The 16,570-nt window shown below is 37.9% G+C and overlaps 1 protein-coding gene across 1 annotated transcript; it reads right to left on the reverse strand.

Annotated features, from left to right (window-relative positions):
* Positions 1–15,578: 15,578 nt before the first annotated feature.
* Positions 15,579–16,351, reverse strand: LOC149174742 (uncharacterized). Its single transcript, XM_089422673.1, has one exon. It carries the CDS (start codon positions 16,273–16,275, stop codon positions 15,823–15,825), a length of 453 nt encoding a protein of 150 aa, XP_089278799.1. The 5' UTR covers positions 16,276–16,351; the 3' UTR covers positions 15,579–15,822.
* Positions 16,352–16,570: the final 219 nt, after the last annotated feature.

Genomic DNA, 16,570 nt, shown 5'->3' on the forward strand with positions numbered 1-16,570 from the left:
ATCCTTGATAGCTTCTGGGGTGACATAAAACACAACTGATCCTGAAGGGTCAAGGACTGCCCTCTGAGTGGGGTCATAGTTTTCAGCACACAGATGGATCAAATCAGGGAATTGGTTAACTTGAGGGAGCTTGAAAATAGGGAGGAATGAGTCCCATATGCCCAGCACATCTGTTCCAGCCTCATGCTTGGCCTTCAATTCATTGAGCAGATGGATGTGGAACTTGGTACCCATCAGCATTTCCTCTGAAATCTGATAGTCCATGTCTGCCAGAGACTGCCATTCCAATTGTCTCTGAGGGGCATTTAATGGAGCAATGTTCAATGCTATTGGAGCTACTGGTGAATCCATGATCTCGCCTAAGATTTAAGGATGGAGTTGCTATGCAGAGCAACACAAAGAGTTTTCTTCAACGAAAAATGTGAATTGTACGGCACAGAGGGTGAGTGAAACAACTGCAGCAATTGAAATACTGTTTAATGTGCGAATAAGACCAATGTGTGGTCTCAATCTGTCTTTTTTAACAGGTAGGTGCAGTTTCAGTAAGTTGTTTCGCGATTGCGCGAACAAAGTGCAGTTTTTGTGAAAATATGGGCAAACAAGGCTCAGCTAGTGTTTTTCGAGCTCACAGTTGTAAATGGAGGCTAGGCACCAAGATTTCGCCGGTGAATTTTGCGAGTTTTTTGTCGTTTAAGCTCTTTTGAGGGAATTCACAGACAAAGGAGGCATATGAAGAATTTATAATGGAGAATCCTGGTAAAGAGCGAGCAATGGTCACGGATGACTGTGGAAATAGCACGCTGGACGTCTCCGAGTCGATTTCAGCAGAGGTGGTGTAATTTGGACGTAAAATCATGCAGAGAAAGCAACAGCTCTTGCGGCAAAAAGTATGAAAAAACGCGAAAATTGGCCTAAATATGGATTTTTGGCATATTGGCGCGTTTTTTTGGATGACGTCATCGTGACGTCATCAGGTGGGGTCAAGGTCGGATGACGTCAGCATGACGTCATCGGGTGAGGTGGCAGGCTCTGATTGGTCCACGGGGATGATGAAGTGGCAAGACAGATCAACATGGGGGCGGACGCAAGGGCTGACGCGACGGCGGGGTGGCACTGACATGGGTATGACGTGATGGTGACGTTGGCTGGGCGGATTGACCAAAACCGGAAACGGTTAGCGGTTTCTCATCGCACCGCTTGTGATACGGAAGAGGGATTTGTCAGGCGTACCTCCGATAAACTGTGGGGATGACGCGTGGCGGAGGCCTGACGTCACCTTCTGACAGATATCGGAAGGTATCTGTCGGACGTCGGGGCCGGTCCGATATGGATTGAGGCCGTCCGATCAAAAGCGCTCGATTGGACGATTGACGGGTCGCTGAGTTGATCGGATGATACGGAGGGGGATGAGGATTAAAATAATATATTTTTGGGGCGCGCGCTCAGCGGAAACTTTTGCAATATAGTGTTTGTAATGTTTTCAAATGAAAAATAATGCGGCCCCGACACTTTGGAAAATTGGCAAAAGTGGGTTTTGATATTATTTTGCAATTTAGAGCGGGTATGGGTAAAATGGGTCTTTTTATAAGGTTTTCTTGGTAAATGAAGGTTTTAAAGGGCAAAATGAATTCAGAGGAGGAAGGGGGGGGTTAGGCTTAGGTTTATCAAAGTGACCAGATGTCATTTTGATCCCTGACAGAAGGCATATAGCTATAACGCCAAAGGGAGGGATATTTATACAATGTTTGGGGTTTATACACCATGGTGTTATAATACTAGGGAAAGGGTAATATAGGGGAGTTACATAATAGAGTTAGGGTTAATATGGATGAAAAGGAGTGGATGAGGGGAGATAACACTAAGCTTTTTTGAAAATAACTTAGCTTAAGGAGTAGATCAAAATGAAAAGAGTTTTAGACAAGAAATGTGGCTTCTAATAGGACTAAGAACCATCATAGAGCCATGAATTGTTTCATGAATCACAACTGATGAGGGGATATTAGTAATGAATGGGAAAGGGAATAAGTGGGAAGTTAGACATGCTTCTTTGCTTGCTGCAACCTGATAGAGAAGAAGACTTCTCCATCCATTGACTTTGCTTTGTGAAATAGGTTAGCATACCTTCAATTGTAAGGAATGATACTTCTGCAACCCCAACTGCCTACCCATCTACTTGCCTAGCATTTTTTGTTTCTTCTTGGAGGGTGCACTTAGGCTTGCAGACCCTTATTTGCCTTTTCTTTTCTTTGGCTTTTTCTTTTGTTTCTCTATCTACTTCTACCCTTATTTCTTCCAAGGTCCCAGATTAAGCTGTTGGGAGCCTTTCTTCTCTACCTAAACTACTTGTCTGCCAAGATTAAACAGTTTGTACAGACTTCTTTCTCTATTCTACAACTGAAAATTCAAAACATGGCATGATCTAGATTAGGTTGTTGGAACATCCATCAAAATTTGAGTCCCCATCAAGCTATAAGCACAGATTATATTCTTATGAAAATATGTGATCTTTGCATCATCAAAGCAGAGCATATTTGGGCCTTTTCAATGCCAATCATGAAATATGAAACCTATTGGTATAGGTAGCTAACAATATCAACATATAACAACTGGCTTACCACAGTATTAAAGGCATTCATATGCTCTATCACCGAGTCTCCATTCTTCATCCTTAGGTTATATATCTTTTTCAGTAGGAAGAGTTTATTCACCAGAGACTTAGATTGTTACGAAGTCCCTAACTTGTCCCACAAAGCCTTCACCGAAGCTTCCCTTGATACATTCAACAATATTGAATTTGAGATACAAAACTGCATTGTGCTCTTTTCCTTCCGATCCAACTTTTCCCAGTCTTCAGCTGACATTTCCGTTGGTTTAGTACCTTGATACTAGTGCTCCCCGAACCATCTTGCAGGTACCTTTCTCGAACACTATTTTTACACCTGCATCAACCAGCTTGCTTACAAAAATCAGATTTCTGGCCGATGTAGGCATATGAAAAACACTCGAAAGTGTTCTAATCCTTCCACCTTGCAACTTCAACTTGACTTTTTCGCAACCGATGATTCTAGCCTTCCTTTCATCCCCTAAGAAGACATCATCACCATCATATTTATCATACTCGTAGAACCACTCCCTGTGGGGAGTAAAGTGAAAGGATGCACCTGAGTCAATCAACCATGCCTCATGATCTACATGTGTACTTGAAGAAGAAGTCAAGTACACATCCCCACCTTCATCTAAGATGGTTTTCGCCGTTGTAGAAGGAGCATCATCAGATCCCTTTCCTTTCTTAGGAGCTTTAGATCTACAGTCCTTTTTGAAGTGCCCTTCCTTTCTACATTTCAAGCACAACTTTACAGGTTTTCCTAGAGATTTAGATCTCCCTCTAGATTTAGATCTCCCACTCGAGGATTTATTTTTATTTTTGTTCTGGGACCATCCTTGTATAGGAAAGACATCACCGTTTTGGCCCTCTGTATTTTTCTGTCTCATCTCCTCCGACAACAAGGATGAGACTATTTCATCAAACTGCAGGAAGTCACATGGCTACCTATTGCAACAACCAGACTATCCCACGAATTTCGTAGAGAACACAACAAACTGATGCACTTATCCTCATCTAAATTTTTTATATCAACATATAACAACTGGCTTACCACAGTATTAAAGGCATTCATATGCTCTATCATTGAGTCTCCATTCTTCATCCTCAAGTTATATAGCTTTTTTCGCAGGAACAGTTTATTCACCAGAGACTTAGATTGTTACAAAGTTCCTAACTTGTCCCACAAAGCCTTCACCGAAGCTTCCCTTAATACATTCAACAATACTAAACCTGAGATACACAACTTTATTGTGCTCTTTTCCTTCCGATCCAACTTTGCCCAGTCTTCAACTGACATTGTCGTTGGTTTAGTACCTTGATCTACCGCGATCCTTTGATCTTTATCCACCAGCAGATCCTCCATCTTGAGTTTCCACAACTCAAAACTCTGGCCATTAAATTTATCGATCTCTATCTTTCCACTGCTCGCTATATTCTTTCACCAAAAGTATCGATCTTGCATATCTCCCACTGAACAGGGTCTACCATAGGCCTGAACAAAACTCCTCAACAGTAAAGGCATCCCCTTGAAGCCAAAACAACTCTGATACTAAATGTAGGTTTTAAACTCGTACATAAATTATGTTATGAAACCAGCTCAAGAAAAGATAGAAAAGATAGAAAAGATAGATCAATGCCTTAGAATTCAGCCTCTTCGAGGGGGCAACCTCCTTTACATTACATAAATAAACAATTCTTGGATGATACAAATGACAAAACTCCTTTCTATATATAGGAGTCTAAGGAGTCACAATATAACCCAGCCGACCTAACAATAATAATATAAAGCCACAAAAATAACAATAGAGGGATTCTATGGGGCACAATAATAACAATATGGGGGCAATAGGGGCACAACAATATTAATAAGGGGTATAACTACAATAGTAATGGGGTAATCACTAGTATTATAGGGACCCAACATGCCCCTCTCCTTCAAAAAAGTGTTGTCCTCAACGCTTGAGTAGTTTTGGATACTTCTGTATAAAATTCTCATCCTCCCATGTGGAATCTTCAGCAAATAAGTTCTTCCACTTGATAAGATACTCTGAAATTGATCGATTTCGTAGCTGTCGAGTTCTTGTTTCTGTGACTGCTTCTGGTTCCAATATAATTTTTCCTTCCTCGTCAAGTTCTGGCAATATTGTTTGAACTGGGAGCTTGTCGCCTATAACCTTCTTTAAACATGAAACATGGAAAACTGGGTGCAATCGAGAAGCTGCAGGAAGCTCCAATTTGTATGCCATAGTACCAATCTTTTGCAACACCTTGTACGGACCATAATACTTTGGTGATAATTTATTATCCTTCTTAGCTTGCTTGAGGGACATTTGCTTATATGGTTGTAGCCGTAGGAATACCCAATCACCTACATCAAAACTTCTTTCACTGCGATGTTGATCTGCCTGTTGTTTCATTCTATTTGTGCCAACACGAGGTTATCCTTTAAGAGTTGGGGACTTGTTGTTGATGTTCGATGTGATGTTCCACTGCCTGAACCTTAGAATTTTCTCTTAAATATGATGTGATGGATGGTGGTTGATACCCATAAAGTGCCATAAATGGGGTCATTTTTGTTGCTGTATGGAAGGAAGTGTTATACCACCATTCAGCCAGAGGCAACCATTTGACCCATTGTGTCTGTTTATCAGATACAAAGCAACGAAGATATCCTTCCAAACATTTGTTTACTATCTCAGTTTGCCCATCAGATTGAGGATGATAAGATGAGCTATGAGCTAACTGAGTACCAAGACAAGAAAATAATTCTGTCCAAAAATTTCCAGTGAAAATGGGATCTCTGTCACTTACAATAATCTTTGGGTTTCCATGTAGCTTTTGAATTGTTTCCATAAATGCAGTAGAAACTGTACTGGCTTTAAATGGATGTGATAATGCACAAAAGTGTGCATACTTGGTAAGTCTGTCAACTACCACCATGATGACACTCTTTCCCTCAGACTTGGGTAAACCTGTGATAAAATCCATTGAAACCTCCTCCCAACGTTGGCTTGGAATGGATAAAGGTTGTAATAGACCCGGTGTCTTAATTGTTTCAACTTTATTTTGTTGGCAAACCAAACATTCTGCCACAAACTTTTGAATATCTGATTTAAGGCCATCCCAAAAAAATTCCTTCTTAACCCTGTGGTAAGTTTTTAAAAATCCTGAGTGCCCTCCTAAGGGAGAAGTGTGCAATTCCATAAGAATCTTTTGTTTTAGCTGGGAATTCTTACAGAGGTATAAGCGATCTTTGTACCATAAAGAATCATTTTGCCAGCTAAATGTATCAGACGTACTGGAATCTTGTTGTAACTTTCGAATAAGTGCCCACACTTCTTCGTCATTCTTCCATTCCTCCCTTGCTTCGTTTATCCAATCTGGTTGGATAATAGAAATGGTGCACAACAATGCTTCCACATCCTCATCCTTTCTTGAGAGTGCATCTGCCACCACATTTTGCTTCCCTTTTTTGTAGATGATTTCAAAGTCATAACCCAACATCTTTGTGACCCACTTTTGTTGCTCTTCAGAGGATAATCTTTGTTCTAAAAAGTATTTAAGGCTATCATGATCCGTTTTTACCTTGAAGTGTCTTCCCATTAGGTAGGGTCGCCATTTCTTAAGTGCATGGAGTATTGCCAACATTTCCTTCTCATAAATAGCTTTGCTTAAAAACTTTCCCTTGATTGGACGACTTTCAAAAGCAATGGGTCTTTCATCTTGCATTAGAACAGCACCAATTCCATTTCCTGAAGCATCACATTCCACAATAAAGGTTTTTGTGAAGTCTGGTGTAGCTAAGACCGGTGCTTGGCACATTGCCTCTTTAAGATGTTCAAAGGCCTTTGTTGCTTCCGGAGTCCATGAAAATGCATCTTTCTTCAATAATGTTGTTAGAGGTGCTGCTATTCTCCCATAATTCTTAACAAACTTGCGATAATACCCTGTCAACCCGAGAAATCCTCGCAGATGCTTTATGGATGTGGGGATTTTCCATTCCTTAATGGCTTTAATTTTGCTAGGGTCTACCTTAACTCCTTCATGAGATACAATATGACCCAGATATTCCACCTCCTGGACTCCAAAAAAACATTTGGATCTTTTTGCATATAATTGTTTCTCCTCCAATAGTTGTAGCACCCTGTCAACATGTTCAACATGATCCTTCCAAGACTTGCTGTAGATTAGTATATCATCAAAAAATACTAACACAAATTTTCTAAGGAATGGTTTGAAAATTGAATTCATCAAACCTTGAAATGTTGAAGGTGCATTGGTAAGGCCAAAAGGCACCAAAAATTCATAATGACCCTCATGAGTTCTAAATGTTGTTTTCGGAATGTCTTCAGTCTTCATTCTGATTTGATGATATCCTGAACGAAGATCCAACTTGGTGAAGTAAATTGATCCATGCAATTCATCCAGTAATTCATCAATGACAGGAATGGGGAACTTATCTTTAATAGTGAGCTTGTTGAGCTCCCTATAATTAGGACACATGCGCCATGATCCATCCTTCTTGTGCACCAATACTACTGGAGCAGAGAAAAAACTTTGACTCGGTTGAATTATACCAGCCTCTAGCATTTCTGCAACCATACGTTCAATTTCACTCTTTTGGACATAGGGATATCTGTACGGCCTGATGTTTGGAGGAACACTTCCTGGAATCAGATGAATAGCATGATCATGATCACGCATAGGTGGGAGACCTTTGGGAGTCTCAAATACCTTGGAATGATTGTCCAGGACTTTTTGGAGATCTGGAGAAATAGATGATTCCAATGTGGAAACATCTAGCGAACATAATTGTGCAATTACACCCCTTTGTTCCTTTTTTAGAAGCTTTGTCATACCATTAGAGCTGATTATCTTTCCTGGTTTCCCTGCAATACCCCTTAATTCAACTTCCTTTCCTTCCGTAGAAAATTTGATGAAAAGTTCTTGAAAATTAAAAGCTATTGTACCCAAGGATTGTAGCCATTGGACTCCTAGTACAACATCAACACCTCCCATTGGAATGGAAAGCATTGGGCTAGTCAATACATATTCTCCCATGGATAGCTTGATATTATGGCACTTTCCAAAGCAATTTATTGTTCCTCCATTTGCAATCATCACTTGACACTCTGGTGCTGGATATAGGAAGCAATTCAATTCTTTTGCTACCTTACAATGAATAAATTGTGGGTGCTTCCTGAATCAATCAACACTATTACCTTTTTCTTCTTGATTTGTCCTTCTATCTTGATGGTTTGAGGAGTGGTAATTCCCGCCAATGCATTACAAGATATGGTCGGATTTATTTGTTCTTCATCTAGGCTTTGTTCCTGGAGTATATCCTCTTCTTTTGACCTTTCTTGCTCCTTTTCTTCTTCCTCTTCACAATCTATGTAGAATAATTTCTTCTCAGCACACTTATGACCTTTAGTGTATTTGCTATCACAACTGTAACAAAGCCCTTTTTCTCTTTTTTCTTCCAATTGTTGTGGTGTCAACCTTATAGGTTGTGGAAGACTAGGGGCAACAACACTTCCGTCTTTATAGTTGTGAGTGGTATGCTTCCTGGTTGCCATAATTTTGCTTTCCATTTTTCTTGCTAACCTGAATGCCTTCTCTAATGAATCAGGTTCCCAAAGGCGAACATCATGTTGGATATTATCCTTTAAAGACCCTATGAACACATCAATCCTATGCTCCTCTGGAATATCTTTTACCCTTATGTTCAATTTTTGGAACTCCTCAATGTGCTCCATTATTGAACCCTTTTGTTTGAGACTTATCAATTGGCTAAAAAAAGTGTTGCTTTTTGTATCCTCATAATGTGCTATCAATTCTTATGTAAAAATTGCCCAAGTGATAAATTGTTTACAATAGAAAAGCCATTGATACCATACAAACTGATTTGGTTCCAAATATAAAGTTGCCATACGTACCTTTTGTGTGTTTTTCACATTATTGAGATCGAAGAATTGCTCCATCTGTAATATCCATGTGGCGGGATCCTTGCCATCAAACTTCCTCATATCGATTTTTGGAATATGGTGAGTCTTCGATCCAACATTAGAGTCTATGGAATCATGATTAACATTTCTTTTGTTCTCATCATGAGTTTCCTTTAGTACCCTTTCACCATTAGTGGCCATTTCTTGTAGCAACTTATTCATATTTATCTTCAATTCTTCCATCTTATCATCCATGCCATCAATTTTAGCGTCCATGCCATTCACCTTAGCTTCCATGCCATCCATCTTAGCTTCTACGCCTTTCTTTAAACAATCCATCTTAGCTTCTACACCTTTCTTTAAACCATCCATCTTAGCTTCTACATCTTTCCTTAAACCATCCATCTTATATTCTGTTGCTTTTTGTGCAAGTGACACTTGTTGCACTTGTTCTTGTAATTTTGATATATCATATAGCATTTCTTCTTCTTCTTCATGAGTCATGCTAGAGCTTTTAGGTTCCTTACTAGGTGTTTGCATTTTCTTTCCTTGGGGCATCAGTTACCAATAATAATGCTCTACTAGCCCTTTGAATTCCTTCAAAATAAATTTTCAAACCACTCTTAAGCAAAAATTTAAAAGAATCTACACACCTTTTTTTTTTCACTTTGTAGGAGCTCAATATTGCCTCTGATGTATCTCTGTACTTTCAGATCATCTAGTTCTGAAATTGCAACCTGTGGTAGCCCTCTGTGTCCTCTTTCCAATGCCACCAGTCTGATCCAATTTGGATTCTCCAAGGAAGAGTTATGTGAAATCTCCCATAGTGACCTGATTATAGACTAATTCAGTAGAGCGAACTTGTACGACGTGCCACGAGTCACTGTTTCGTCCTTTGGCTTTGAAAAATATATACAAGAAACTACAGTCCATCCTCTTTCTGCACCTTCTTACGAAATTTCAATCCAATGCTCAGGGAAAAAGTTATGATGATTTTCCCCAGGTCACCTGTTTGGAATGTAATTCAGGAGTCTGCAAGAAGACCAAATTCCTCAGATCATATCTCCACAAATATAGCACAAAAAGATCTGAAATTCGGACTCGAGATTCAGCGCGATGTCTTCTCAAATCGGTTTTTTTTTAGCTTCTGAAACGTCTCAGAAAAAAAGTTATAGCGAAAATTCCACGATGACCTGTTTGGAGCAGCGAAACCCTAAAATCCAAAGCTTCGATACCAAATGTTATGAAACTAGCTCAAGAAAAGATAGAAAAGATAGATCAACGCCTTAGAATTCAACCTCTTCGAGGGGGCAACCTCCTTTACATTACATAAATGAACAATTCTTGGATGATACAAATGACAAAACCTCCTTTCTATATATAGGAATCTAAGGAGTCACAATATAACCCAGCCGACCTAACAATAATAATATAAAGCCACAAAAATAACAATAGAGGGATTCTATGGGGCACAGTAATAACAATATGGGGGCAATAGGGGCACAACAATATTAATAAGGGGTATAACTACAATAGTAATGGGGTAATCACTAGTATTATAGGGACCCAACAAATTACCTGCATACGAATTCTAAAATAAACAATGGCGAGAGCATAAAACATAAAACAAATATACACAGAGATTTTCCCCTAGATCCCAAAACTGGGACTACCAAATTGATTTTTCATTATATTCCTTTCAATGTTACAATACATATATATACATGTCGAAGCATCCATAAACCCCAATCCATTAACCCTAGATTAGAACATAATCGTAGTTCCCTTGACCGGATCTGCAAAATACCATGGGCAGAAAACCATCATGCCCAAAACCATGTGTGAAAACCACGCACAAAACCATAGTTAGGTCCACCCACCTAATATAGGGTCCAAAAAAAATTTCCCCAGGGCACTGCTATGCTTGACGCAAGGAACAGGGGGGGCTATCACCCCCCCCTGTGACCCCCTCATGTGTGGGGTTAATCATGGAAAGAATATAACACATACCCAACACCTACGCCATAAACACACTTCCTGAGTGTATAGGGCATGTTACTACTTCTAGAGTGGATTTCCCAAATTCTGTGCACAGTCCAGTGAATTCCATGGGAATTTACTATGGATTTTGCACATGGTATTTGGTTCAACAATTGGAGAAACGTCTCCACATTCTAGAATATGATTAAGTCAAATATAATGAGGATTAGTGCTTCATATTCATTGAATATTTCTTCATTGATAAAGTGTTGGAGTGTTAAGCAAAAGGAGTCAGACATTATGAGAGTTTGAGCTACAATATTGCAAATAGAGTGCACATTATAGATTATATTTGGAGCAATGTTTCAAAAATGTTGGGAGTGCTATGGAGAATAATTGATTAGATTTGTGTGCAGATGCAAGTCTCGTGTTGTTATTGATATGGAGAATAATGTATTGTTGTAGTTCTTGAAGTTACACATCAGAGATAAGATTGCTAATAGTGTGTTGAAAGAATGATTAGTTGTGCATGCCATTTACTATTGTAGAAATCATGTGCTACATATATTTCTATTGCTACTGTTGCATTGTCATAGAAGTTACAAATTTTATTATTGTTGTTTCATATTGTATGCTGAGTGAGGTCGGATGAGCAGATTGATTGAGAGAGGATTGTGTTGTAGGTGTTTCTATTTAGTTGTTGATGAGATTATTGTTTGTATGGTCCATAGTTTGAAAATAGATGAAATGAGGTCCATGAGATGAGGTTGAAGGTTGGGGCCTTCAATGATTGCAAGTGGTGGCTTGTGGATTCAAGGTGTAGCAACATCCTTCAAGTAGTGGCTTCAGAAATTTGGAGTGGTGGATTCCATCCATTGGTGGATGAGTGAGAATTATTGAGAATGGTGGATTCCAGCAGGTGGTGGCCTGTAAATTCGAGGGAGTGGTGACTTCTGGAAGGTGGTGACCTACAAAGTTCATATAGGTAGTTTCTTAGACCGAGTAGTGGATTTCATGATTGGAAAGTTGTGGATTGCACACTGGTGGTGATCAGTGATTCAGATGTAAAGAAGATTATTGGAATTAATAAGAAGAAGAAGACGAAGACTATAAGTTGACAATGGTTTTTACCCTTTGGGTTTCCACCTTATATCTAATGTCCTCTTATATGTGATGTAATTGATGGTTTCTCCTATGTTTATTTGCTTTGATGTTCTCATTGTTATGTGCTTAGATGTGTTGCTTATATGATAGTGGTTATATTATGTGCTACTTATATATTATGATGTGATGCTAGACATTGATGATTAAGTAATTATGTAAAGACAGACAAAAATTGGTATAAGTTGATTATATAGCACAATATTGATCCCCCCCTCCCCCTCCTCCTAGTATTGTTCATGCTTCCAACAAAGAATAACTTAGATTTGATCTAATGGATATAGGAAGCATATTTGAAACCCTATCCACTCAATTTATTCTCCAAATAAGTAATTGAAATACACTCCAAACTCAAATTTACAAGTAAAATCACAAATCCCCCAATTTATTTACCATAAACAATCAAGAATGATGAGCCATCAATTCAAATATGAAAAAAGAGGAAAGAAATGACCAACACTTAACCAATTTTAATCCATCATCCATGGATGTAAACTTGGGCCATTATTTCCATCAAAACCTAGTTTGATAAACCCTTCAGCGCACAAATATGGCCTATACACCCAACACTCTCCACCATAAATAAATAAAAAAAAAAGAAACATAAAAAAGATTATCTCATCCATAAATTAGCCTTCTGAATCATGAATTATATGAAATCATGTAATGTGTGAGAGAAGTTATCCATGATTACTTAGAGCCTACAAAGTCCATGGGTTGGGTGTTTGAACTGGCTTCCTTGTGAAATCAACCACCACCATGACCTCCACTGCTCCCAAATTAATGAGGGGAAAATGAAATAGGAATGAAGAAGAAAGGGGGAAATACAGCCAAATAAAATTTTCATGGGAGGATACATGTGGCACTCCCTTATATTTTCTTGATATGTTTGCAGATATTCAAAACCTTGCTTCCACCCTTTCCCTTCACAAATTAGTGTTCAATGGTGTTGGTTATTGGAGGGTTCTTAAGTTACATACTTGGTGGGAGTTGTAGAATTTATATCTTAAAACCTTCAATTTTTTTTCCAAACCCCCAATTTATATTTATTTAATTAAAGTTTATTTTAATTTGTGTCCAAGGTGTATTTGGCAATTTTTGTCATTTTTTATCCATTTTTTTCCCTTGATATCTTAAGGTTGAAATGGGGTCATATGGCGTTAGAATCAAGCAAATGAGGGTTCATTGGAAAGCTCATCCTAAGCACTACTAGCTATAGCCATTATATTTTCTAAAATTTGATCACAACTCCTCCTTATAATCAAGTTAAGCTCAAGCCTATGTGGGCCCCACTTAGTGACCATTGAAAGGGGACAACATTCAACATATCTCAAACTAAGTCCTCAACTCATGAATTTGAATTGAGCAATCTTGACATATGGAATTATAATATGGGAGGGTTTGAAAACTAAAAAATAATCTTGGTATGGCTTCCCCTAGCACAAAATGATTATGGTTCTAAAACAAGCCAAACATAGTCATATGGAGCCTGCATGGGACCTGAAAAGATGTTTTGGATGTAATGATATTGATGATGATTATGAAGATTCCCAATTTGTGATAATATACTAGGGAATACTATGATCATTTATTCCTACTAACCATAGGATTTATTATTGAGGTAGTAACAAAATTGAAATATGAACCCTGTCACTAACTCGAATTGAGATGAAGTGGCTTAAAATAAATTATTGATATATTTCCAGTGTCTAAGAAGTCCCTAAGTACTCAAATGTACCACTAAAATTAACCTCCTAATACATTTTAATGAGAAATGGTTAGTATGTATGACTCCTACCACCATCTTTAACTAGAACTAGTGTTTGATAAGTTACCAAGAGAAACCTTCTTGGCAACTTAGGGGGAGATGAAAATAAAAAACATCATATTAAGCCCAAGGTAGATATTTGGGTCAATATTTAGCATAAGAAACAACTCTAACACCACTTTTCATGTACTTAACTCATGGAAATAGTACAATAAGAGAGACATTCAAAGAAAAATACACTATGTAAAAGAAAATACAAGGCATAATGAGATTGAACCCAGAGAATTTAACCCTTGTATTGATAATTTACATAAAGAGAGGGTGATGTTCACAAGCTTCTTTGAGGGGGAAACCTCATATTTTACAAAGCTCTAATGCAATAACAGTCCTTCACAACACATTACATGGTTGCTTACTAGCTCTATAAACAATCTCTCTAGCAAAAACCTAACTAATTTAGTCCCATCTTTCATAAGTACCAATTGTTTGATTGGTATTATTACTAAACATGATCTTTTACTCCTAAGTACCCCAATGTAGGGAGGCCAGGGTAGGGCCTAATAGATTTGAGTTACCTAGGTCCAAAGCCATGTGCCAAATCAATGGAATCCTATGAATAAGGATAACTTTTGCAAAATCCTATAGTGGATTTGGGTACAGAGATAATAGTCTAGATCATGAACCCAAAAATATCCAAGGTTATATACTATCAGTGTTAAAGCTAGTTAAGGAATTCTATGATGAAAATATTCATACAACATAATTTTTAAGTGAAGATGGACAAGTAAGCATTACAATTAGAAAATTTTCTAAGATATCTATAGTTTCTTCCCCATGAAGGTTATCTAGTTAAAAATATTTTCTGCATTGTATATATGTGAAAATGTTTGTTCTTGTTGCTTATAGAACATAAGAACTCAAGTTTTGAAAATGTTTAATTAAAGTGTGATTTGAGTGTCATTTGGTAATTTTGACTTTCCCAATAGATACAAATGTCGTTGACACTTGGGAATCTAAGGATTCACATTATTACTCGTTTAGAATGGTCCTAGACCATATGGAATCTTCTTGTCCGTCCTCCATAGTAGCATATTTATATGCCTTCATATTATCATCCTCATTTCCTCCTCACTTTGCGCTCGTTAAGAAATGGCTTCTTCGTGTTGTTGATAAGAACTTACATTGAGTATTATCCAAACAAAACAATAGGAAGAAAAATTATATGTTTTTAATGCTACGAAGGTTGGATACCACATTTTTTTGTTCCTATGGTAAAGGTGCAAGCACAAGGCATAAGATACAATGACCAAAGTTTCCTTCGTGAGCACACATGTGATTGTGAACACACATGTGATCACCAATAAATAATCATCATCTAAAAAACATTATCATCCCCTTCTCCTCCTCTAAGGTGTTACTCTAAGCCATTAGGCCACTAAATTCAACCCGTCACCATACCACACCATATCAAAACAAAAAAACTATGTTAAATAATAAATATAGATTAGCTCATGCTTCTCTTCATTGTATTAAAAGCAATATATTTTTTTTGTATTAAAAACAATATTTATTAATAAGCATATTTATTACATTAACACATACTTTGTGCTCAATATTAATATTTTTTTGTAAGTTTGGTGGGACTATATTTTCATCATGTCCAATATATTACCCCTATTGGGCGTGGAATTGAAGAGAGGACTTCACATCAAGAAATTCCTTAATAAAACACCTTATCACCATCTATCCAAGATCTCATAAACACTCTCAATATTAATAATAATAAACATATTTTTAATTTAATTTTAGCTGAAATATAAAAAAAAATCTATAATATTTGACTATATATTCCTAACCCCAACTTATATGATTATAATGAATTATAATATTTGACTATATATTCCCAACCCCAACTTATATGATTATAATGAATTATAATATTTGACTATATATTCCCAACCCCAACTTATATGATTATAATGAATTATAATATTTGACTATATATTCCCAACCCCAACTTCCCAACTTATATGATTATAATGAATTATCACAATCCACATTGATATTATACCAATACAAATTTATGTATTTAGTCATAATTTTTGTACATGAAATATTGTTTTTATATCCTTTTTAACCATAAGGGCATGCTTGTAGAAGCTTTTACATTTATTCATTTGAAAAGCCATACACAACAGAAAATATTAAGAGTCCCACTGATCATAAATTGTTGGGAATTTCTAGTCAGTTCGCCTCCCCCTTACGGCTGCTGAAACGAATTGACCAACACCTGAATCATCACCACTGATCAGTCCATACCATCGTTTAAATAAAATGCAAAACCAAGCAGACTCTAATTATTAAGACGGTTGAAATATATTGGGCTTGGGTGAGCGCGGAGGAAACTGAGGCAGCCGGTTGCCCTTATCATCGTAAATGATGAGACCTGAGAAATCAAGGGGCTCACACCGTTCGCCCATCAGAATGCTCCTCTGCCACACAAAATCTTCTCCACCCTCCTCCTCCATAACAGCACGGTCATATGCCTCCACATCGTCCTCTTTTGCCCCCCATTTCCTAGAAATCAAGAGCTTTTTGCTGCTGTTGATAAGTGCCCGACCTGGGAACTTGTGAGCAGACTTGAAACCCCTAATCACATAATTTTTGTTTTTCCTACGGTGGAAGCGAGCGGCGCAAGATGCAGTAACCACAGCCACCACGGCCACTGCCACTAGGAAACCGGTCACGCTGGCCAACCAGTTCGCTGTGCCCGGCCTCATTCTCAGGGCCAAAACTGGAAGCCACCTGGCCATGTGATTCGAACGCCAGACCTCAGAAACACAACACAACACAAAAGCCTCCTCTGTCAAATAGCTGATGGCTATTGGCTCCTCCTATAGGTCGAATAAATATATAACGTGTGAATCTCCAGTCAATACCTATGGCTGTTGGCTGCTTTTCTTCAAAGTATGGTGAACAGTCAACACAAGTCTGTGACGAAGAAGCGTGAAGGCCCCATTTACTTTTTAATCGGCCATTATTTTATTCCACTCATTTAATTGGTGGAATTTTTTAGTTGTTTTATCTTTTTTTAAGTAATTTTTAACT

This window comes from Pinus tabuliformis, chromosome 4_1 (assembly GCF_031772625.1).
Source record: "Pinus tabuliformis cultivar Carrire ecotype Pingquan chromosome 4_1, CPIR1, whole genome shotgun sequence".
NCBI classification, from domain to species: domain Eukaryota; kingdom Viridiplantae; phylum Streptophyta; class Pinopsida; order Pinales; family Pinaceae; genus Pinus; species Pinus tabuliformis.

Coding starts and splice junctions, on each gene's coding strand:
- LOC149174742 (XM_089422673.1), bottom strand. CDS start 16,275: ATGGCCAGGTGGCTTCCAGTTTTGGCCCTGAGAATGAGGCCGGGCACA.